This window comes from Pollicipes pollicipes, unplaced genomic scaffold, assembly GCF_011947565.3.
Source record: "Pollicipes pollicipes isolate AB1234 unplaced genomic scaffold, Ppol_2.1 Scaffold_3087;HRSCAF=3621_pilon_pilon_pilon, whole genome shotgun sequence".
NCBI lineage: Eukaryota > Metazoa > Arthropoda > Thecostraca > Pollicipedomorpha > Pollicipedidae > Pollicipes > Pollicipes pollicipes.
Genome location: NW_023596225.1, coordinates 9,566,414 through 9,591,614, shown reverse-complemented (window position 1 = coordinate 9,591,614; position 25,201 = coordinate 9,566,414). Strand labels below are relative to the sequence as shown.

General features: G+C 50.9%; 2 protein-coding genes across 2 annotated transcripts; one reads left to right on the top strand and one right to left on the bottom strand.

The window, feature by feature from the left end:
• Nucleotides 1-437: 437 nt before the first annotated feature.
• Nucleotides 438-9,997, top strand: LOC119089561 (T-complex protein 1 subunit epsilon). Its single transcript, XM_037212309.1, has 8 exons — nucleotides 438-682; nucleotides 4,692-4,917; nucleotides 5,537-5,735; nucleotides 6,087-6,279; nucleotides 6,914-7,063; nucleotides 7,291-7,734; nucleotides 8,759-8,939; nucleotides 9,721-9,997. The coding sequence occupies exons 1-8, from the start codon at nucleotides 584-586 to the stop codon at nucleotides 9,843-9,845; spliced, it is 1,617 nt and encodes a 538-aa protein (XP_037068204.1). The 5' UTR covers nucleotides 438-583; the 3' UTR covers nucleotides 9,846-9,997.
• Nucleotides 9,998-10,012: 15 nt separating this feature from the next.
• On the bottom strand, nucleotides 10,013-18,117 carry LOC119089345 (uncharacterized). Its single transcript, XM_037212014.1, has 10 exons — nucleotides 17,937-18,117; nucleotides 17,490-17,640; nucleotides 16,825-17,100; nucleotides 16,295-16,404; nucleotides 15,973-16,103; nucleotides 14,241-14,457; nucleotides 13,793-13,975; nucleotides 11,290-11,403; nucleotides 10,588-10,701; nucleotides 10,013-10,021 (listed from the first exon to the last, which is right to left on the bottom strand). Exons 1-10 carry the CDS (start codon nucleotides 17,937-17,939, stop codon nucleotides 10,013-10,015), a joined length of 1,308 nt encoding a protein of 435 aa, XP_037067909.1. The 5' UTR covers nucleotides 17,940-18,117.
• Between the last annotated feature and the right edge of the window lie 7,084 nt (nucleotides 18,118-25,201).

Genomic DNA, 25,201 nt, shown 5'->3' with positions numbered 1-25,201 from the left:
GGCGGTCACATGGCTGACCGGGCGACTCCAGCTACCACGGGGCGCAACCAGACGTGACTCGGGAAGGCCGGATGGCTGGCAGTTAAGGTAAACAGGGCCCCAGACAGCTACTGACCCTTTCCCCTCGCCCTTCCCGTCACTTCGATCCAGAATCGACACCTCTGCCGGACTCCTCCCTCCACCATTGAGGTTTATTCCAGATTTTCTCCGCTTAAAAAGTGAACAACCCCTAATTATCCATCAGCCAATATTTGGTCTTCAGTGGCGTGACCAGGCAAACTTTTTGCGCATGGATGCAAAGCAGGCCGTCCAGCTCCTGTATAACTCCGATGACGGGAATTTAACACAGCCGTTTCTGTTCCAGATAGTCTGGAGCATTCCAATCTACCAATACAAATGTGGCGCACAATGGGCGTTGACGAAGAGCGCGTGCTCAGACGGGCGCGGTTTGGGTTCTCTGTTCCGGCGGTGTGTGTGTGTGCGGGCCGGGTTCCCGCATTGTGCGTTCGGGTGGTTGATTGTGACTGTGCAGGGTCGATTAGGTTTAAGAGGACTCATAGGCGTGTAATTTTCAATCTTCATCATGTCAGGTTCGCTGGCATTTGATGAGTATGGGCGACCATTTATCATTGTCAAGGACCAAGAGAATCAGAAGCGACTTACCGGCACTGATGCGATCAAGGTAGGCCGTTTTGTGGTCTGGGTGCACATCCCAGTCTTTGTGGTGTTCAGCTTTGGGTGTCGCAGCAAGGCAGGGCAGTTCAAAGAGATATTGGTGATACAGTATATGAAAGCAGCACATAATATTATGTCCTCACATTTTTGGCTTGTGTGTTCAACATCAAACTGCTACCTGCTTCTCAAATCTGCTGGTAGGGACATGCAGCATTTAGTATGTGCTATTTAGCACCTTTGTCATTCAGCAAGTGAACAGTTAGATTCAAAGTTATCCAATTTTGAACATCAGTAAAATGATGTTATGTCATATAGTAAAAAATCATGTCAGGTGGCTTCTCATCACATTGAACAAAACAAGTGCTTCAGAGAAGGTGAATGTGTTGTACATGAGTCATGTTTGCTGTAATTGCATGACATGGAACAGCAAGAAGCCTTGTTTTGGGCATGATTGAGGTTTTTTCTAAACCTGTTACCAAGTTTGTTGTAAAGGCTTGCAGGTTGGATAATTATGCATGACACAGAGCTATGGAAAAAACAAGTTGGATGGTAGGGGTGGTGTATACCATGTGATTGTATGCTTCAGCCTTGTGTAAAGAAATCTAGTGTGGTGTATTCAATGCTAGTGCTGCTCCAGTGTAGGTATACATTGGTACCTAATGTCTAAAAAGAACTTTGTACATCATTCATCACATTTGAGGTGTAGGTATACATTGCTACCTAACATTAGAAAAAAATCATTGTACACCGTTTCTCATGTTTTAAGGGAACATATCATAAATAATCTTGAAACAGGTAGATTCATGCTTCTACCTTCAAGTTTTAATTTGTATGATAGCGAGCTCGTGGGTGCCGCACACGCCCCACTGCCTTGACTCCCCAGTGCTGTGTCTGTGCTGCTGTTGAGTTATTACAATATTTTTGCTTATCAAGAACCATAAAAAATGTACAGGACCAAGGTAACAATATTGATGCAATGAAAAATGTTTCTTATTGTGTTTCAGTACATTTATGAAACTAACAAGGCAGAATAGTCCAGAACATAGCCTAAACTAAACTAGCCTTAGCTAACCTAACCTAACCTAATGTAACCTAACCTAACCTAACCTAGCCTAGCCTAGCCTAGCCTAGCCCAGCCCAACAACCTAACCTACCCTACCCTAACCTAACCCCCACCCTATCCCCTTCAACCCAGTGTCCCATTGGCATCCATGTTCCATGCCATACATATGTACCATATTAAGAAGTTTTGTGTAGGTGCCATACTCTCATTTTGCTTTTCTTTCCCACGCAAAAGCGTCATATTAATATGGAAGACTGCTTGGATATGCAAGAAACACATTTTATTGAATTCTTGTTACCTTGGCCTCATACATTTTTATGGTTCTTGATGCGCAGTAATGTTGTGATCACATTTATGTTACGGTCATGCGTAGAAATGGCGCTGGGGTCGTGGTTGTTGCGTGTTCACGCTAGGATGTTCCCTATTGTAGTTATTTAAGTTTCAAGGTAGGAGCTTAGATGACCTGTTTTTCTATTAATTGCAATATGTTCTGCCTTAAAAATGACAATTGATGTACAATGCCCTTTCTCAACATGAGGTAACAATGTATACCCTGATCATGTTTAAGGCAGAACCTATTGTAGATAACCATAAAACAGGTAGATTCATGCTCCTACCTTCAAATTTAAATAATTACAATAGCAAGCTTCCAACTGCTGCACACATGATAAACATGACCCCCCACCGCCATTGATACATTAGGGGCATGTGGTCACATTTCTGCTATCAAGAACCATAAAAATGTAGGGGGCCAAGGTAACAATAATAATGCAATAAAATTGTGTCTTATCATGTGTAGGTAAGTTGATGAAATAGACAGGCCATAATAGACCAGAGCCTAGCCTTAACTAGCCTAACCTAACCTAACCTAACCTAACCTAACCTAACCTAACCTCCCCACCCTAGGCCTTTCAACCCAGTGTCCCATTGGCATCCATGTTCCATGCTACATATGTGTACTGTATTAAGAAGTTTTGTTTAGTTGCCATGTTTTCATTTTGCTTTTATTCCCCACCCAAAGATACCTTATTTGCCCCCATGTCAACCAATCTACAGACAGTATGGAAGGCCACTTGGATATGCAAGAAACATATTTCATTGCATTCTTGTTACCTTGACCCTAAACATTTCTATGATTCTTGATGCACAGTAATGTTGTGACCACGCATAGCAATGACACTGGGGCGCAGTTGCTATGTTTGCAGAGCTCAGATGTTAGCTATCATAGTTATTTAAGTTCCCAGGCAAGAGTTAAGATGATCTGTTTTACATTTATTTACAATATATTCTACCTTAAAATGACAATTGATGCATAATGCTCTTTTATAACATTACATACCAATGTATGCCATGACTGCTAGTTATTTAATGCCAAATTTGTGTTAAGCAAAATGTCTGGTTGTGTTACTACTCAGCTCTGCCATCAGTATTTTACCAACCTTTCCCCCCTGGGGCTGCCTGCCACCTGGCTCATTATGTCAGGGTCATTTTAAATGTGTGTAAATCCTCAATTATCCCAAATAATTAGGGATCCCTGACATTTGTAGTGGTGGCCATGTAACTTTATCACTGGGGCTGGATGAAGTACTGGGTGCAATGATAACACATAAAAACAGGTTAAGACACATAATGATCATAATTATGTGGTATGCCATGTGGACACCTCAAACAGTATCAGGTCTCTCAAACTTCTGGCACCACATTCCTGTGTGAAGGCATCTTTGCTAATAACATCAGTCTGCTTGCTTAAAGCAGTGTTCATCCAGCATACTAGTAATCATAAAACTTTGTTCAGTAGTGATAAATCAATGTGGAAAGGAAGTATATGCTCCTGTGTAATGACAAAAATTGTTTGATGCCTTCGGTTTTTTGGTAAAACTTTGGGATTATGGTCTACTCCTTGTTTCAGAATTCAGAAATGCCAATTTAACTTTTGTCTCTCTCAGCAAGGACTCTTTCATAACAGCTGTTATAAGGCACTGTTCCATTTTCTCTGATTTGTCACATCTAATAAGCAATCTGCCACCCAGCATCATTGCTGCTCTGGCAGGTGCCCTGGTTATCTTTCAGATCTGGCATTGTATCTTGGTGTGTGGAATTGACATACAAGACCTGCCTGCTTTATAAGTAACATGATAAACTGTGCAGAACTTATGTTCAGCCTGGGTAAATTTGATCATGTACCAGCTATTTTATGTGGGGAAGATTAGGTTAGCTTTGCATAGCTGACCAGGTCATGTACTTACCATATCCTGTGTCTGATGCACCCAGGATGTACTGCCTGGGTGAGCCCTGGACTGGCTATAGGGCTATTGTGTATATTCTAACCATATCTGATGCACAAGATAGGAAAGTGTGGCTTGGTCATGTAGGGAAATCAGGTATTTTTGGGGGGAGTGGGCACTATATGTCACTGGCACTTGATCTGTTGCAACTTTCCAGCTCCCCATTCAGGCACTGTATATTGCTGGCAACTGATCTGTCACAACTTTCCAGCTCCCTTTACAGCCACTGTCTGAGGCACCATTGGAGCAGGGACCTTGCCTGAGGCAGTGAGCATGGTTGCACAGTCTCACAGTATCTTGAGCCTTCTGGTCGTTGCTGCCCACATGGCTGTGCTTACATGTTTTTGTGACAGGCATCAACCTTCATGTCTTTAACGCGGCGGTCTGACGGCCACAAGCTCGTCGCGGACGATTGTAACACGCGTAGCCGCTGAGTGAGCCACTTCACAGGCGCCAGCGCTGTGTGTCCGACTGAGCCGGCCGTCTTCGATTGCAGTCACACATCCTGGCCGCCCTGAGTCTGAGCCACGTCACAGGCGCCAGCGCTGTGTGTCCGACTGAGCCGGCCGCCTTCGATTGCAGTCACACATCCTGGCCGCCCTGAGTCTGAGCCACGTCACAGGCGCCAGCGCTGTGTGTCCAACTGAGCCGGCCGCCTTCGATTGCAGTCACACATTCTGGCCGCCCGCACCATCGCAAATACGCTGCGGACCTCGCTCGGTCCCAAGGGCCTGGACAAGCTGATGGTGTCGCCTGACAGCGACGTCACCATCACCAACGACGGCGCCACCATCCTGAAGATGATGGACGTGGACCATGAGATCGCCAAGCTGATGGTGCAGTTGAGCCAGAGCCAGGACGACGAGATCGGGGACGGCACCACCGGCGTGGTCGGTGAGTGCTCGGGCGGGACCGCTGGCGGCTGCCGGCGTGGGCGAGAAGGGTAGAGGCGCGGTCGCAGCGCGAGGCGAGTCAGCACGCGGCGGATATTTCGGCAATTGCTATCCAATGATGACGTGTGAACGACGCTGCTACAATAGCCTTGTGTGTCGATATGTGGTCTTCATCTTGGGCTCGGCTAGAAAAGCATTACAGTTTTGGTTTGGCAAAGTGATGCCATTCTTACTATGGTGGAGGAAACTATTGCTTGGTTGTGAGGTCATTCGATGTAAACTTATTTGTTGCACGTGAATAGTCCAATACAGCGTGTAGGCTGTCACTGATCAAAGCTTTAGTTTCGGTGTGCGTAAATGACTACGATTTTGCGAACAATTAGAAAAATTATGGGGAAGTTGACGCCTTCTGCGTATCTTGGCGAACATAAACAGGCATCAATGTAGAGGTTTTTGCTATTCTCAAATATGATAGGTGACGTTTCCGGTCACCTCTTCAATTCGACATTGCTATTTATATTTTTTCTCTCGAACAAATCGACTCAAGGCTATCTGACGTGTGCGTCGAGTAAGCCCGCTGCCGCCGCCCCATTGGAGCACGTCCGGTTGTTTGCGCGCAGTGCTGGCGGGCGCGCTGCTGGAGCAGGCCGAGGTGCTGCTGGACAAGGGCATCCACCCGATCCGCGTGGCCGACGGCTTCGAGATGGCGGCCCAGTTCGCCAGCCGGCACCTGGACACGATTGCCGACAGCTTCCCGGTCGACGTGGCCAACACCGAGCCTCTCGTCAAGGTCGCTATGACTACGCTCGGCTCCAAGATGTGAGTGTGACAGGGCGGGCGGGCCACCGGTGAGGCTGTCAGCTGGCGTCAGGCCGGGCGGCGCGTCGGAACGCGGCGCGGCTCTGTCGGCCCCTCGAAGTGGCAGCGTGTGCTCGCGCTCACAGCGGGTGCACTACTTGGAGATGGGATTTGGTCGTTGGTCTACACTTCAGAGTTTCGTTCGAATGGTTGGTCGCGTGTAAACCCGGGACTGGCCATCACTGGTCCACTTTCCGTGCCATGGAAGTGCTTGGGTCGGCTTGCCCGTGCACCGAGTGGACATCGCTGCTGATTGGTCGCCGGCCTGATTGTGTGTCCCGTTCTGATTGGTGGCCGTCCTTCTTGTTCCAGCGTGAACCGGTGTCACCGCCAGATGGCGCAGATCGCCGTGGACGCCGTCCTCAGCGTGGCCGACCTCAAGGCCAAGGACGTCAACTTCGAGCTCATCAAGGTGGAGGGCAAGGAGGGCGGCAAGTTGGAGGATACCATGCTGGTCAAGGGCGTGGTCGTCGACAAGGACTTCTCCCATCCTCAGATGCCCAAGGTGTGCATCTCTAGATGCCATTATTTTGCTTCACTGAAGGTTTGGGCTGGCTGCTGAGGAGATAGGTTTCCTCGGCTTGTGTTCTGGTTGGCTCAGGGGCAGCTGAGTTTTGCTTCTTGGAGGATATGTTATGCTTTGGGTTTTGCTTGGCTTAGAATTCTCCTCCTGTATCCTGTCGAAAAAGTAAAACCCCTAATAATAATTAACTGGGTATGTTTTTATCAAAGGGTGTAATTCTTGGAAAAGACAGTAGTATTAGCTTTATTCCTCGGTAAACCAGCAGACTAGAGATATGGTGGGATTGATATTTCGGCAACATGCCTTTCTCGAAACAATAGCAGAAACACTTGTGCTATTGTTCCGAGAAAGGCATGTTGCCGAAATATCAATCGAACTATACCTCTAATCTCCTGGTTTTTCTGAGGAATAAGGCTAATACTACTGTCATCTATGGGACTAATGTTCCTCGCTAATGCACTGAACAACTTACGTAATTCTTGGATAGTTAAGGTCAGTCCACTGCACTCTAACATGAGACGGGATTACGGCTTTGACGTCATTAAGCTGTTAATGATGCGTTGCAATGTCGCATGCCTCCAATCCTGAGGGATCACTCTTGTTTGCTGTCCTGCAGGAGCTTAGGAATGTGAAACTGGCCATCCTCACCTGCCCATTCGAGCCGCCCAAGCCCAAGACGAAGCATAAGCTCGACGTCTCCTCGGTCGATGACTACAAACAGCTCAGGAAGTACGAACAAGAGAAGTTCGACGAAATGGTCAAGCAGGTAACTCCAGCTTAGCGTGTAGGTGCTATACTGCCAGTCGGTATATCAATGTTATTCATCAACACTTTCGCTAAATGACAGCTCTGTTCATACATGGCCACAGTCTCGTCCTCTATTTTCACACAGCCTTCGTGTGACGCGGCCTAGCCATACGCTCGCGGCGACTCGAGTTCCGTCGCGCCGGCCCCCGTCTCGACCGACACGTCCCCTGACCCTGCGGGCCCCAGGTGAAGGACGCCGGCGCGACGCTCGCCATCTGCCAGTGGGGCTTCGACGACGAGGCGAACCACCTGCTGCTGCAGCGCCAGCTGCCGGCCGTGCGCTGGGTGGGCGGGCCCGAGATCGAGCTGATCGCCATCGCCACGGGCGGCCGCATCGTGCCGCGCTTCCAGGAGCTGTCGGCCGACAAGCTCGGCTCGGCCGGCCTCGTGCGCGAGCTCAGCTTCGGCACCACGCGCGACCACATGCTGGTCATCGAGGAGTGCTCCAACAGCAAGGCCGTCACTATCTTCATCCGCGGCGGCAACAAGATGGTGATCGAGGAGGCCAAGCGCTCCATCCACGACGCGCTGTGCGTGGTGCGCAACCTGGTGCGAGACGACCGTATCGTGTACGGCGGCGGCGCGGCAGAGATCTCGTGCGCGCTGGCCGTGTCGCACCAGGCCGACCAGGTGAGCCGCACACATTCTGCTGGCGGGGGCGCAGACGAAAGGTCGGGGCGAGATGAAATGAATGACTTTGTGCGCGCTTACTGCATAACTGCGTACTCTGGCTTTGTGCTATTGCCTGCTATCTTGTTACCTAGAATCATCACTAACTCGCTTTTACCTTACCATTACGACCCGCATTATTTCGAGCCGTTTTGTTTCGAACGTTTTTCCTCTGCTGTTTTAGGCCGATGTGAGTGTGGTTTACGCTGGTTTAAACTGGCTGACTGCAGTAATGAGCCCATTGGGGGACCGGGCCTGCATTTAGTTTTGGTTTGTCTTTGTGCGGGATGATGCAATGGCATTTTGTCGCAGCGGTGTCCTGGTTTCCGTGAAGAACGTTCGGCAGGTGTCCCACCGCCCCCCCCCCCCCTTCCCCTCCCCCCACCCCCGCCGACCTTGAGGGCTGGAGTCGCCGTGGCGGGATACTGGCGGAGCGGGCTGGGGTCGCCGTGGCGGGACACTAACCTCGTGGGCTGGGGTCACCGGAGCGGGACACTAGCCCCGTGGGCTGGGGTCGCCGGAGCGGGACACTAGCCTCGTGGGCTGGAATCGCCCGAGCGCGGTACTTGCCTCGTGGGCTGGGGTCGCCATGGCGGGACACTGGCCTCGTGGGCTGGGGTCGCCAGAGCGGGGCACTGGCCTCGTGGGCTGGGGTTGTCAGCGGAGCACTGGCCTCGTGGGCTGGGGTCGCCATGGCGGGACACTAGCCTCGTGGGCTAGGGTCGCCAGAGCGGGGCACTGGCCTCGTGGGCTGGGGTCGCCAGAGTGGGACATCAGCGACTGCGGCATAGTGTTGTCTCAAGGCGGGCTAACGTCACGCCCTGACGCGATCATGTGACGCATATCCGCTGCCTGCCAGTCCTCCCCTTCCCTTCCCTCACACCCGGCTTCCCTGCGACCGTTTCCAGCCATCACGTGACTCCTCCCAGCTGGCGACCTTCTCCGGGCGCGTGTCGTTATCACCGTCTCTGGCGCCCGTGCACAGATCTCATCGCTGGAGCAGTACGCGTTCCGAGGGTTCGCCGACGCTCTGGAGGCGATCCCGATGGCGCTGTCCGAGAACTCGGGCCTGTCGCCCATCCACACGCTCACCGAGGTCAAGACGCGCCAGCTCAAGGAGAAAAACCCAGCGCTGGGCATCGACTGTCTCGACAAGGGCACCTGCGGTGAGCCCCGCGGGTGGGAGGGGCGGGACGCAGCGGCCGCCAGTCCGGAGTTCTGTGTCGGGTGTCGCTTGTGCGGGTGGCCGTGTTGTGCCTAGTAGTGCAGGCCGACTGGCGCGTAACCGGTGATACAGTGGCCAGCGGTCCAGGCGTCTCTCTCTCTCTCTCTCTCTCTCTCTCTCTCTCTCGTCTCTCTCTCTCTCTCCTCTCTCTCTCGTCTCTCTCTCTCTCTCTCTCTCCGCTCTCGCTCTCGCTCTCGCTCTCTCGCGTCTCTCTCTCTCTCTCTCTCTGCTCTCTTCTCTCTCTCTCTCTCTCTCTCTTCTATCTTCTCACTCACTCACTTCACTCACTCCACTCACTCACTCACTCACGACACCACTCAATCACTGCATCACGCACTCACTCATCACTCACTCAATCCACTCACTCACCACTCACGCACTCCACTCACTCACCGATCGCACTCGACTCACTCACTCCTCACTCACTCACCACTCACTCACTCATCACTCACTCACCACTCACTCCACTCACTCACTCACTCACTCACTCAATTCACTCATTCACTCACTCACTCACTCACTCACTCACTCACTCACTCACTCACTCACCCCCTCTCTGTCACGTTGTAAGGTGTTGCCTTGGGTGTTTCGCGGACAAATTCACGATTGGTCCGTGGCCATTCCGTCCTAGATGTCGCCACAGCTCTCCGTGCCACCAATCATCCGACGCACCGATTGCGGATTGCGCTCTTGACATCGTATGACTGACACCCTCTTTCCAGATATGAAGGAGCAGAGCGTAATCGAGACGCTGCACAGCAAGAAGCAGCAGATCATGCTGGCCACGCAGCTGGTCAAGATGATACTCAAGATCGACGATGTACGCACGCCGGCCGAGACCATGTGAAGGGCTGGGGTCGTGCGGCTCGCGGGCTCCCTTGACTGCCGGCCCACCGCTCCGGGCCACCTCCGCCCAGATGCTGTGTGATGTTTCCACGCGTTCCATTAACACTTCGGTGAATAACAATCGAAGGTAGCTGAATAAATTTATTCACAGTCGCAGCGCGTTAAGCTTCAGTCGTCCTGCGGCGACACATGCGGGTACGGGTTGAGGGCTCGGAGAATCGTTCGTCAGCGTGCGGATCGGCAGGCGACGGGGCCGCGCGGAGTAAGCACATGTAGCGCCGACCTGACCTTGGCAAGGCGTCACTGCTGTCGCCCGGGGGCGCGGCGGCGGCACTCAGTTTCGCGACAAGTGGCGCCACTTCTCGGTCACCTCCGTCTTGCGGCGCGGCTCCTTGTACGTCATGACCGTGATGCTCGAGTCGGACGCGACGTCGTCGACCCCGGCGACGGCGGCGGCGACGGCGGCCGCCGCCGCACGACTCCGCGCCTCCGTCAGCACGGCCCGGCGCGGCCCCTGCCGCTCCTGACACACGCGCACGCGCGGCCGCCTCAGCGTTTTGGAGGTGACGCACTCGGCGGTGCGTGGCCAGCCGTTGGGCGGGCAGCGGTGCCACGCAGGACACGTGGCGCGTCTGCGTGCCGGCGCCGCGCGAGGGCGGGCAGGCGCGCGAGCGTGCGCGCCGCCGGCAGGCGCGGCCCGAGCCGCCGACGGCGCGGCGCGACTCGCTCTGCGAGCGCCGCACGCGCGCCGGCGGCAGCGTCGAGTCGCTGCTCTCCACGCGTCGTCGGCACACGGTGGTGGTCTTCATGCCCAGGCATTCGGAGGCAGGGCTGTCATTCTGGCTGTCGTCCCGCGCCTGGGGAGGTCCGGCAGACCATCAGGCGGCTGGTCAACCGGCGTCGGCGCCCGGTCGCGCGGGCCTCCGGGTCGGACAAGGGGTCATCCACATCGAGCGAAATGGGAGGTTCGAGCGGGCCAGAAGGGTCGCTGGACTGTGCCGTCGAATATTTCCATCCGGAAAGCTGTGATAGTCGTGCCGAACAACACTTGACAGACCTCGACGGAAGGGCTAACCATCGGTGCACACTTCACCAGTGAGTGAATACAGAACAAAATGCTCTGGTCTCAGGTGGCATTGCCTCCCACTGTAATGATTGCACGCAAAATTGATACCCAGGTTCGTGGTAGATGAAAGAATAATGGCCAAAGGTCTCGCACATCGTAAGGTGGCGCTATGAGCAGGTCACGGGCAACATTTCCCGTTATCACTACCTCGTGAGGTGATTTTCGGGCCCAATTGATGATGCACGGGCCATGTACCAGTACCAAAAGTACTGTCATGGTGTTTTTGGTTTTGTTACATGTAGCCTTCTCGCACTACGGTTCCGTGGATAACTGCGACCGTGGTGAACATGGCTGAGCACGGTGTTCATGGTGAACTTGCCTTGCCCAAGTTCATGCCGTGGAGGATGGCCTGCCGGTACTTGGCCTCCGCCTGGTGCTTCTGCTCGAGCAGCATCTGCTCTCTCCTCCTGGCCTGCTCCAGCTCGCACTCCAGCTGGTGGGCGTTACACGCGATTAGTGCACTGGTGTTGGAACCCTATCGCAGCCTTCCCGCCTCTGGAGCGGGCCATCGACGTAGTCGCGGATGGAACCAGCGTAGGAAGTTTTCCGCCGGTGAATGTGTTGTGATTCAATTGTGTCAGAATTCCGCCTCCTTTGCCAAGCGTCGGTGCCCTTGAACCGTTTACTGCACAAATCGTCCAATGCCATCTAACTGAATGTGAAGAGCCCGGGTTTTTTTACCGTGATATTAGTAAGGCGAATGGTTAAGATGTGAATAGGGTATTGACGACATGTCTTTTGGACCACGTGCAAATTGTGGAAATACTCATTACCCGAAAACTAATGGCGATATGCCAAAACGGGAGTTGGACAAATGGAAATTCACCGAATGTATTATCAGCTGAATGCCCTCCTAGCAAAATTTCCACTTGTGCGCGAAGTAGACAAACGTTAATTTGTCTGATGACCGATTAGCTCAACTTATTTTATCGAAATGTGAATAAGGCAGTATAAAATTGTTTGAAGTAATAGTGCCCGAACACCGCTAGGACGGTCTATGAAGAGCGTTGCCTATTGACAGGAAATGGTTGATGTGGCGTTGTCAGTATTGCTAAAGACATGGAGCCATTTGGTTTGGCCTATCTCGTTTAGTTTATATAGCTGAACGAGCTCAATGAAACAGGTTCACCCGTTCGACCGGACATGGCATTGCACAGTATAGGTCACAGCTGTTCATCTGTGCCAGAGCCCATCCGGCGGATCTTGAACATGCGCCCGGGAGGCCGGTTGAACACTCTTCGCTCCGGTGGGGGTCAATTTGATCCTTACCTCCTGAGATCTCAAGAAGCACGAGGGCAAGAGACACTAGATTCACAGCATGGGATGGTCTGCATGTGAACTCACTAGTCAAACTCTGAGATCCGTATGCAACATTGGTGTCAAGTACCCCAGACCTCATGCAACCGCCTTCAATCTAGATACCCATTCTAAGCAAAAGGCCACTGGTGTTCATTCTAGCTCAGCGACTGTTTACCCTTTGGAAGGTCATGGTGGCCAAAAGCTTAAAGACTGGTTTGATTTTGGAATTCGAGTACGCATTAGGCATTGCGGTTGGCGACACGTTTCTAAAAAGAAAGAGTTGGTCTGGGCCATTTTAGGTCGGTAACCTACTTGACCTTTAGTGAGTATGGTATGTTATGTCTGTATGTTAAGTCCAAGTTATCAAGAAATTTGGCTGACCTCCCTACTTGACCGTTGGTCAATAAAATTTGTTTTTATCTCAAATTCAACTGTTATATTGCCTTTGAAAATAGATTAGCGATGTATGGCTTCTTCTGACACTCCGTTGTCGCGTCAGGTTGGCCGATCCCCTCGAAATTGTCTAGGCTTACAGCCACAGGCTGATTTTGACCTGTCATAGGTGACCGACCTTGCAAGGTTCACTTAATTGTATATACAAAGGTCTGCTATTTAGTTTCCCAGAGCTATGCAAAGTATGGCGCAGCTGCGCTGCGCCGTTCGAAAATTATTTAGAAAACCCTTCGTGGGAGTCAAATTGACGCTACCCGAGCGCGTGTCAAGGGCTATTCCGCGCTGTTCTCTGTATTGTCGAAGGGTGCTTAGTTCCTGTGGCAATAGGAGCGTGTACCCGATTTAACCTGTCGAAAGTCACATTTACCATGATTCGGTGGCACCTATCTGACGCAACTTGAGGGTTCCCAGTACGGTCCCCTTGGCTACAGTTTGCGTTATTTTGTGTTGCGGAGGCTTGTCCTCACAGGGCGACGGCGCGAGGAATACGCCCACGGGGCGAGGGCTAAGGGGCCGGGGGTTCGCTCTAAAATCCAGTGAACATTTGGACGCATATACGTTCGACTCTAGCATTCTGATAATAAGGATTCGACGAAACAACATTGCTGCAAACTAGGATTCCAATACAGAACATTTCTGCAACTTAGCACTTGAACAAAAATTTCGGTAGCTCGTATTCGGTCAACGAAAATTTCGCCTTATTAGCCCACGGCGAAAGAACATGGCGTCTTCTTAGCAATCAACGAGAGTATTTCAGCAATTCGGCATTCATTCGAGTAAAATTTGATAAAAGCGTTTTTTAACTACTATTTTGGTTCAGTTCTATATATAAACAAGCTGTCAACTTGCCGTTCAACTTGAAGCATTTCGCCTCATTGACTCGGCGGCAAAAAAGACACCAGACAAAATGCATTCAGCAAAAAGCATTTGACTAAATGCATTTCGGTTATTTGTCCGCAAGCCATTAAACCGACGCCCGCCATCCTGAAAAAACACGCACCAGACCGCGAAGACCGCGAAGGTTGTCATTGTCACAAGAAGCGGGATTGGGCTGCAGTGCCACCACTGACCTGCTCCACGCGTCTATAGCGTAACCTCTCTGTTTGCCGTTTGCATTTGCACACCTTCCCCGAACAGGGCGGTCCCGCGTGGTATTTTCGGCACTCCTTGGCCAGCGCCTCCTGCTCGAATGCTTTGCTGAGCTGTGCGCTCAATTTCCTCTCGTATACCTTGTTGCCTATCTCCTCTGTCCTCTGAAAGTGCGTGGTCAGATCGGTGAGGCTTTGGCTTGATGGAGCTATGAAGACCTGGAGTTTGCATCATTATTTAACAAACAAAGGCTTGTAGCTTGGAACAATCGACACAATTCGTAGCCCGCGCGCCACTTAATCCCTCTTCGACCATGAAACCTAACGCGACTTGCTGTCGGTACCGGCGTAACAGCACAGAAGCAGGACGATGTTCCAGCCGACCCCGCGGGGCCAGACTCCCCACCGCTGGACACCGCCGCGGACTCACCATGTACTCGATGTCGATGCAGTCGCTGTCGCCGCCCGCCTTGTCGCGCACTTCATCGCTGTCCTCGGCGCTCGCCTTCGCCTTCCGCGCGTTGCGGGCTATCCGTTGCCAGGCATTGAAACACCTGGCGAGCTGGTAGCGGACGCGGCGGCGCTGCAGGGCGTCCGCCATCTTCTCTATGATCTTTTTCTGCTTTTCGGCGGTGTTTTGGTAGTATCTGGACAATGCGGGCAGCTATGACATTGTCATTGACCACATGAAAAGAGCTTTTATAATTGTCAGAAAATATGTGCTTCGCCGATCCCGCTAAATTTTGTCATGGGAACACAGTTGTATGACAGTACTCATTCCAAGTCCATACGCTTTTATCAACAATTGTTACAAGAATTGATTTTACGTCGACACTTCAGAGACTCCATTTCATCCCAAAAATGTTATTGCTATAAGCCTCGTCAGGTTTTGGATATCAAGTGGGCTTCTTCATTTACGAAAAGTGTCAAATGCATGAGTCCGTTACAATCATGCTCAGAGCTCAACGGGGCCATTGTCACGCTCTTGAGATGAATTCAGTCATATCCATGTATGAATCGGAATAGTTAATTGGAATAGTTTTGGTGGCTCGCGCTTTGTCACTTCAAGCCCTCGCCGAGCGGCTGTGGCTTCACTCTTACGCCAAGTAGGATGACAGGGGGTAGCATCTTGCCATGTGACCCCGGGAGTACGAGATCCAGGAAGCTTTCTGAATTAGATGAAGAATTTGTTTCCAAGAATTGTCATATAAAGTATCTTAACATCTCGAAGTATCGAAAAGTATCCTAGACCTGCTGCTAAACCTTGCTGTTTATTTCTGGGCACACCCAACATAATAGCGTTTTTGGGCAAATACGTCATAACCTCTGGTGCTCTGTGCTCCAGTTGGTGCTCGGCCGGCTAATTTTAGAGGGCCCTAGGAACAAGCCCCAAACCTGTTTCCTCGAATACCTTTCGTCGTTGGAACATAACAATTCCAAGAGATGTTTTATCAGCTCTGGGCAAAGACAGCGGAATATCAATGGCGCTGGGGATGTTTTGCCAAGTTAACCTCGCGTAACACTACGGTTGAAAATGCTCTCATGCTTAGAAATGCCACTATGATAAATATATTTGCAAATGCCAATATCTTCATCTAACAGCTCGTGTTAAGCTAAAACTAGTGGGAATTACCCCGATGTTAAGAGCGGATGCTGGTCAAAGAGCAAAATGCCATGAATCAAGAGATGACACAACTCTCTGCAAACAACGTATATTTTCAGTGGCCGCATGCCCCTTGATATCAAGCCGACAACGAATGCCTGTAAACGTCACGTGGCGCCCAAAATGGCGAATCACATGCGATGATCAAGTGCTGTGCAGACCCGATTGGAAGGCGTGGGTAGTCAGCTGACAGTACCGAGTGGATCATGCCAGACTTCTTTTGGCATATGTTTCACGAACCGATTGGGATAACTTAGTTGCTTATTGCTTGTGTCTTTAGTGTACTGCATCTGCATTGCGCACCACGAACACCGCTTGCGCGCACTCGGAAAACTCATCAGCTTGATCAAAAGATAGATTGGGTTTAAACAGGGCAAGGTTGAGGGCAAGGTTCTTGGGTTGAGATGCCAATGGGGTGGGTAAGCCGGGGTGATCTGGGCACAGGTTGTAGGCATTCAGTGTGTTTTAACTCTTTATGTGCGGGATTGAATGTTCTCACCGTGCCACTGTTTGTTGTTCTCGAGCCTCAGATAAGCTTTCAGCGTACTTGAGCGTGTACTTCCTCTCAACAAGACACAGCACTTCAGCAAACTCCCGAAGCAGCTTTTGCTTCAGTGCTATCAGCTGCTTCTGTAACAGATCAATAGGAACGTTTGCGCAATGATATTCGGTGATGCCGGTTAACCTAATGAATACCGTCCACGTGTTATAAATCCACACAGTTCTGAAGGCGTTATGATCGTGCTTGCCAAACCAGGCGTACATGGGCGCAACTCTAAATGGCAACCCTGCATAGGTGTACGCGTTGGTGTGGCACTCACCAAACACTCGTCTTTCAAGCTTTCTGACACGCTGTTAAGGTAGGGCACAGTGTCCTTGAAATCGGGGTCGTCGGCTGTGATGCCGTCAGCTGCCTGGCGCACTGCCTCGGCTGCAACAGGACGTGACATGTCTTAATACGGACGTTTGTAAAGCAGCGAGGTTCCCGACGTATGGCCGTTAACAGCAGACGAAAGAACAGCACCTGGATCGGATGTGGGCAGATTGTGATTTCGCTAAATTCTTGTGTTGTTGGCTTGGGTTGACTACACCTTACCGAGTTTCCTCCATTCACAATTTGCCCGCATTGGTGTGCCTTTAGGTCGTCACAGTTATGCTCACGCGTATTATGCTCACGCGTACGTTGCTGGTCGATTCGTTACGCCCGAGCAAAGTGTGGCCTGCGTGAACTTTACCATTTTCCATAAATGCAACTTTAGCTCACCGCCACCCCTTATCGGCGTTCCAGCGTCTCCTCAATGCGTCAGTTTGCCCGCAAATATGATCAGTGGCACGCTATTGAACGGCTCACCGGAACACCCATCGTCGACCACGTCCAGGGACATGACGCTGGAGTCGCCGGAGTTGGACGTCGGCGCCGGTCGGGGGTTGGACGCGGCCGGAAAGGAGCGACTCCTGGAGAGCGCCGGTGGCACTTCGGGCCGTGACGCGGGTACCGTAGCGCCGGCCGTCCTCGACCCGGTGGCCGCTCGTGCCGCCGCGCCCGCCAGCGACGCCCTGGACATGTGGCCGCTCCATCGGCCTTGCGGGCTCTGGTTCCCGGAACTCTGGTGACCGGAACAGGAGCCTATCGGCGGATAGGGTGCCATTCAGGCTTTGATTGTGGCCTTTGTGGCCGTAGCGAAAGGCTGCTGGGAGACGGGGACGTAAGGCATCGGGTTAGCTCTGATGACTCGATCAGGACCCTATGCAAAACAATGTTCTTCAGGTCGGGGCGCTAGTGATTTCCAGAGCTCAGCATGATCAACAATTTGAACTATTCATTATTGATCATGCTGTGCTATTCTAATCATTAATCAAAACGTGACGCTGGCGACAATAGAAAAAATGAATTAATAAATGGTGTTTTCGAAGCATCACGTCCTAGACGTGTCGTGAGAGACGGAACCCGCAGGGTACGCCCGACGCGAATTGGTGACAATAGCAAACGGTGTAGTGACGCTCAGCGTAGCGTACCTGACTGGTGTATTTTCTCGGCCAAGTCATCCAGAACAGGGCAGCCTGTCTTGGACAGGGTTGTTTTCACTCCTTTGGATCGACACCAAGAAGGCAGTTGACAAGGTGGCTCGGCAGAAGACCCCGTTTGACCTGGTGCCGGAGCTTGTGACTGTTGTCCGAAGTCATTTGGAATGTTAACATCAATGCAAAGTCAATGTGTAGGTACATGAACATCGGTTATCGTATAAGCACTCTATTTATTCTTACTCTAAATATTGCACGTGTGTGCCCGCGCGGACCGACCGACGTGAATGTAGATATTTTTGTTTCACAACTTTCGTCCGACTTTCACTTATTTTACAACTCATATCGCTAGTTAAAATCAACTCAGCATGAAATTTGTAAAGTTTTGGACCAAGAAGTCTCAAATCATCAGTCAGCATTTAGCGGCACTACAAACCTCACCATAGCAGGTAAAGGCAATGAACCCTCGGATGTCCTGGTTGGGCCGTTATTTGATTTGCGTGTTGCGTATTCGCAAGCGCTTCATGTTATGCTATTTCCCTGGTTGATCGGTGTCAACATTCCACAGGTGTTACTGATAAATATGATTTGTTGTTGGGTGATACTATTAAGCCACGAACGTCCCCTTGCGCTGCAATTGGAAAAATCTGCGACGCCATTTTTTGCATATCGTCCGCGAGGTAATAACACGTGATGGCCAGCGCTAAGGTCTTTCACGCTGGCATGCCATTCGTCGGGCAGCACTAATAAATATACTGCTACGCGTGATTCCACTATCTAAATACTTTTGTCTGTTTCTGTGGTTTCTTGCTAATCTTCTGAGCGGTATCTCTCATACTGGCCACCATTACGTTGCGTGGCTAGTATCTAATATTTTTGCTTTTTCGTTTGTTTTGTGCTTTCTTATACGCTCTTGCTTTAACTCTAATTTTTGGCGACATCCCTCATTTTGGCCATCCGCGTTAACACGACATGAACGGTTCTCATCTTTGCGCAATTTAATCATGATCACCCGATGGATTTCTCATCGACACAGACGAGAATCACGAGATTCCCAAAGTCCAATTTGCATAAAAGCAACAAGCGCCGTGACTGACTTGATCATTTAGGTGAAGTTCCTGGATGGCTTTTAAAGTAACTTAGGTACTCGCACATTTCGTTGTGCAATTGTTTTGAAGACGTTTACAAATACTAATCAGCTAAGTAATAGCGCCACCTCATAGGAATAACCACGCACAGCTAACCTATATTTAGTTGTGTGGGTTAGCTGTGCGTGTGGAAATGATGGGTGACATTCACCCCATTTGGCTTCCCGTATCGATCCTGTCGATGGGGTTTCGCGACGCGCTCAGCTGCTTTACATGGCAGACTACACAGCATCGCCTGCCTGTGATCCTAGCACGAAAGGCAGCCACCGCGGGCCCACAAAAGTCTAGAGATATTCACTTTTCACCTATAATCAACCCCATAAAAGAAACACTCCTTGTGATTATTACACCTTCCAGCAGTAATCACATATGTTTGGATTAATTATGCATGTCCTTGTTAATGGTGGCTGTTGGCAAGTTGGCCCACTGTATTGATTCGCAGGTAATTAGCGTGGAGACAATTCCCTGTGATAAACCGAATACCTGGAAGCGACTGAAAATGGTGGCGAAAGCATTGGCTCGCCGGCAATATATGGGCTTTCACGAAAAAGATGATTTCGGGCTAGCACGTTGGGCAGCAAACGTCCCTTTACTGGGATTCCGCGCCTAGCACCCTATGTTAATATCATCTCATGCATGCTTGTTTACCGGTCATATTAATGGTAGGCCCATGGTGTGGTCGCTACACACAGTCTGCAGGCTATTTGCATTGATAGGACCCCGGAATCGTACAGCCGTGCACGACGCATACCTCGAAATTTGTCCCCATTAGAAAGTAGCCACCTGGTGTAAAAGTCACCGCGGTATCACCACGTAGACCGATCCTCTATCACTACTGAATTATGTCAGAATCCCTCGTCGGCCCGCCGGAATTTCTCATCGGTACACGAGACTTAGTGGCCGGAATCACCCACCGGGACCCTCGTCAGCCCGCCGGGATTTCTCATCGGCTCGCGCGCGCGAACCTCGTCTTCTGGGTACGCTGAAATTATTCTAACAATACCCTTACCCTTCCTTACCCTTCCTCCTCGGTACCCTTCCTCGGTGGCCAAACTCACTGCCGGTGCCAGGAGTCAGCTACTCATCGTCATTTTAGCAAACCAATCGTCCGGACAGACCAAAACCAATGCACCAACGGAAGAGCCTTCCGACGCTTCCAGCAGCCCAATACCATGTTCCGACCTCCAGGCTCTGGAAGCATCAAGAAGGCAGCTAAAAAGCGAATCTCACGTTTTGCCTGTGGCGTGGACGTCAACAGTACCCTTAACATGTGCTGCTACTTTTTTAGCAGTCACCGAGGTGTAAAAATGCGTTCCGCCTCATCTGTGAGCCGCGGAGGTGAAATCCCGCGTAGCAATACTGGTAAAACATCATGAGTCCAAAGCACGCATGCTGAAGAAACGACCTTCAATATACCAGCAAGTAATGGCCAAACGACATTGCAGTGCTAAATAACAATTTTATTGACGGGACTCCATATTTCGAACTGTGCTCATCCTGAAAAGTCCTGAGGATAATAATTGGTGAGACGCCCATTGTCAGGGGCTTCCGCAGGATTTCGTGATGGGCGCGGGTCAGGCACAACTAATCAATTTTCGCTGATAACAGAGTGTTGCACGCTACAGGGAGCGCAATTTCACGAGGGTCGTAAAACAGCGTCATGCGATCTCGATACTCTTATTTGTACGTCTGCCTCGAATTTTTTCTGTCAACATTTACTCACGTAGACATGGATAAATGCTATTAATTTGGAAGTTGGGTAGGGCGCTTGACAGCGTGAGCTGCTATATGCGTACGTCTCTGCCCGCAGGCCAGGGGCGGATCCAGGATTTCGTCAACGAGGTTGGGGGGCACGCAACGTTGTAGGCCCTCCAGAGTTTGGGGCCCCTCCAAGAAATATTCTCGCACATTCCGGCCATCAGATTTTAAGACAAATAGTAAATAGTGCATGTACACACACACACACACACACACACACACACACACACACACACACACACACACACACACACACACACACACACACACACACACACACACACACACACACACACACACACACACACATATATATATATATATATATATATATATATATATATATATATATATATATATATATATATATATATATATAGTAAGCATGGGAATCCATCTTACTGCGCTAAAACTGGGTATATCATGCATACACATACATAGAACTCAATCATTTTCTCCAGATCACGTTATATGTTTCGGAAAAAACAGACAAAATTAACTCAAGTTGGCCACTAAATACCACCAAAACTAAGCACGGACTCGATTCCTAGCTTATTTACGTCTAGCCGGCTGGGTGATGTAATCACCTGATGGCTGATCATAGGCGGATCCTGGGGGGGGGGGGAGGGCACGGGGCCACGGCCCCCCTCCAAAACCTCTGAGAGTATGTTTTGGACCCCCACAACATTCCCAGAACTTCAGAAAAGTTGCGTCTACTTACCGTCTGTTTTAACTTAAACTGTTTTAACTGTTTTGTTTTCACTTCTGTTTAAGATTCAAAAGCATTTCGGGGGTTTTCTTCGGTTTTGAATGACGTCCCTACTAGGCACTCGCGAAAGACACCATGAACTGGACCTCGGATCCCACACCAGCCAGCTGGCGACGAACGGTTGCCCCCCCAAAAAAAACAACAACAACTCCGGGCTAGATCCGCCCCTGTGGCTGATAACTAATGCAGAACTCTTTACTTGTTATAAACGAGTGCAAAATATTCTAGCATTCTAAGTATGCTGAGAGCGTGATGTACAAGCTTGATAAGTGTCACACACTTTTGCTAAGGAAAATCACACACGTGACGTCGGAGGCGCGTAATATTACCTTCGACAATTGCACGTAAAAAGTCACCGGCGCATATCTGACTGCTGCTCTGAGACTAAGGCACCAAGACTAATAAGGACGGTCCCCGACCGATCATGCCCCGCGAGGCCAACAAAGAGGTTCCGTCAACAAATATAGGGTCCTCGAGGCATGTGAAAAGCACCCAAGACCAACGTGATGGGCCCTAAACGATCGGTAGTGCCCCGGCAGGCTGATATATAAGGCCCCAGACACAGCGCAGGACCCTCTGAGCAAAGAGGAATTATGCAAGACCATGAAATGATGCCCCTGTGCAATCAAAAGTACCCGGGCAGGTCGTCCTGCTAGAAGTGAAGAGTCCTTCGCAAATGGTCAAAATCAAAGGGAAAGAGCCCTCGGCCAATGTAGAGGGTCGCTGTGCATCGAGTGCCTCGGTGCCTTACCTTATATGAGCACCGCACAAGGCCCTCCGAGCAGGTGGAAAGAACCCAAGACTAATATGAAGGGCTGCTGGGCAGCTGAGTGTACCTTGACATATGGGCCCGCAAAAACCGTATCGAGTCTTTCGGGCGAATGGGAAGAATCGGTGGAGGGCCCCTGACCGATCAAGTGTGCCCAGGCATGGAAGCAGGTAGTGTCCCAACAGCAGCGTTGAGATCATCTGCAGAAAAATGGAAAAGTGTCAAGAAATCAAGGGTGACGTGGAAGGCTCCTTGGCGATCAAATTGACCAGGCAAGTGGATGTATATGGCCCGGGCCACAGCGTAAGGCCTCTGGAAAGCATAATGACCTCCACAATGTCCCTCAATCATTACCCCTTCAAGCAGCAAATATTTAAATTTGCTTGCTTATGAGCTCTATTCTCGTTTGCAGCCGTTCTATGTCGTCTGTAGTCCCAAACACTTTCAGTGTTATGTTTTTTTTATTATTAGAAAGCTGTGTCCGTTCAGCCGGTTATCGGTCACTTTGAAGCCTTTGGGTCCCCTCTGCACGTCCATGGGGCGTGGTCCGGTGTTCAGTCACCCCTTCTGTATCCGCCAACGGCCCGAGCAGCTTAATAGACAGGGCCCGCCAAGAACATAGGGCCATCCATTCAAACATGAAGCATTCAAGACAACATGGAGGGCTCCGGAGTCATCGAATGCGCCAGAGCAGGTTAACAGATGGGCCCTCCTCAAGAGCGTAGGGCCCTCCATTCAAATAAGAAGCACCCAAGCAGGGGCCGATCCAGAGGGGGGGGGGTGGGGCACGGGGCCATGGCCCCCCTTGGGCCCCGAAAGGGTCCATTGGCTCCGAGGGGCCCATCCCGCCCGAACAGGTGCAGTTTTTAAAACACAAAAAGGAACAAAACTGGATATGTTCGGCCTTCCAGACAACCAAGAACAGTTGTAAGCGGGAGTCAAGGGCCTATGAGAAGTCAAAAAAATATTGAATGATTGAAAAAGTTGTGAACTGGAAATTGTAAGCCTCATTGCACTATCTAGGAGGCCCATGCTGTTTCTGTAAGACCTATATGCCCACTTGCAGGGTCATTTCGATAGTTAAGGAGCATTTCACGGTGCCCTTTATTTCTTTGCATCTGCTCGGGGGCCCTGCGCTGTTGTTGGGGCCTTTCCTGCTAGCGTGCCGGGACACTCTTGTCAATCACGAGCCCTTCCACGTGTTCTTTCCATTCGCCAGAAAGGCTCTGTGGGCTATAGCCGGGGTCTCAAACCTTAACTTGCCTGGGTATTCTCGGTCGCTCATGGGCCCTTTACATGGGTCTCAGTTAACCTACCGACACACTTGCGATATGTTCATGGGCTCTCTTCATTGATCTAGGGCGCTCCCAATTCTCTGCCACTTGCTTAGGGTCCTGCACTATTGTCGGGGGCCCATCTGATGGCCTGCTTGGGGACATCAGTCTTTCGGGGACCCTGCACACTGGGTTTTGGGTACTTCTTCTCTGAACGGGGGGCCCTACGCTTTGAAGGGGAGGGGGGCTATCTGATAACCTGCTCGGGCACATTCAATCGTTCGGGGGCCCTCTACATTAGATGTTGGGCACGTGCTATTTGAATGGGCCTTTCGCACTTGTCGAGGCCCCCTCTGTTCGCCTCCTCGGCCACACTGGATTGCTCTGGGGGCCCTGCGCATTGGTTTTTGGTGTTTTAATTTAGGGCCCTCTGCTCCTATCGGGGTCATGTGATAACCTGTTCGGGTACACTCTATCTTTCGGGGGCCCTCCGCACCGGGTTTTGGGTACATCTTATTTGAATGGAGGTCCTTACGCTCCTGTCGGGGCCCCTTCTGATAAGATGCTCGGGCCCATTCGATCGTGGGCGACCTCTACATGTGGTTTTGGGTACTTTCTTTTTGAATGGAGGGCCCTCCGCGCTTTTCGAGGACCTTAGCTGTCGACCCACCCTGGCGCACTCGATTATTCGGGCCCTCTTCGTATGTCGTATGTCGTGTGTATTTCATATTTGAACGGAATGCCGTAGGCTCTTGCCGGCGCCCCATCTGTTAACCTGCTCGGGCACACTCGAGTATCCGGATACCCTCCACATAGTGTCTTGGGTACTTCCTATCTGGAAGGAGGGCCCTACATATTTGTCGGGGACGCCATCTGTTCGCCGCTTCGGTCACACTGAATTGCCCGGGGGCCCTGCACATTGGGTCTTGGTGTTTGAATTTAGGGCCCTTCAATCTTGTCTGGGCCACCTGATAGTCTGCTAGGGTATACTTTATCTTTCGGGGGCCCTCCCCGGGGGGTTTTGGGTACGTTTTATTCGAATGGAGGGCCCTGCGTTCTTCTTTGGCCTCTTCTGATAGGCTGCTTGGGCACATTCTATCGTTCTAGGGTCATTCACATGGGTTCGTCAGTGCTTTCCATTCGAATGGAGAGCCCTACGCTCTTGTTGGGGCCCTATTTGTTAACCCGCGCACACTCAATTATTCGAGGCTCTCTTCATTGGGTTTTGGGTACTTCCTATTTGAAAAGAGGGTCCTATGCTCTTGACGGGGGCCCTATATGTTATCCTGCTCTAACGCACTGGATTATTCGGGTCCTCTGCACTGGGTCTTGAATACTTCCTGTTTGAACGGAGGACCCTACGCTCTCATTGGAAACCTTATCTGTTAGCCTGCTCGGGCACACTCGATCATTCGGGGACCCTCTTCATTGGGTCCTGGGTACTTCCTATTTAAATGGAGGGCTCTACGCTCTTGATGGGGGTCCCTATATGTTAATCTGCTCGGGCGCACTCGATCATTCAGAGCCCTACACATTGTGTCGTGAATATTTATTTTTGGATGGATGGCTCTATGTTCTTGGCGGGCCCATCTAATTAAGCTGCTCGGGCCGGTGGCGGACGCAGGGGGGGGGGGGGGAGGGGCACGGGACCATGCCCCATGGACCATGCCGAGGGGACCTAAAGGCTCCGAAGGGGCCCATAACCGGCCGAACGGACGAAGTTTTCTTACAACAAAAACAGAACAAAATTGGAAGCCTTTGCGCATGCAGACGACCAAGAACAATTATTAGCAAAAGTAAAGAGTTCATAAGCAGACCAAGTTCAGTTTTTGCTGATTGAGAAAGTGTTGCTTGGGGGAAATTTTGGAGCTCATTACACGCTTGGTTTCTTGACCCTATATGTCCACTTGCCGGATCAGTCTGATCGCTAAGGAGCTTTCCACGTTGCCCTTTATCTCTCTTGCATTTTCTCGAATGGCCCAATGTAC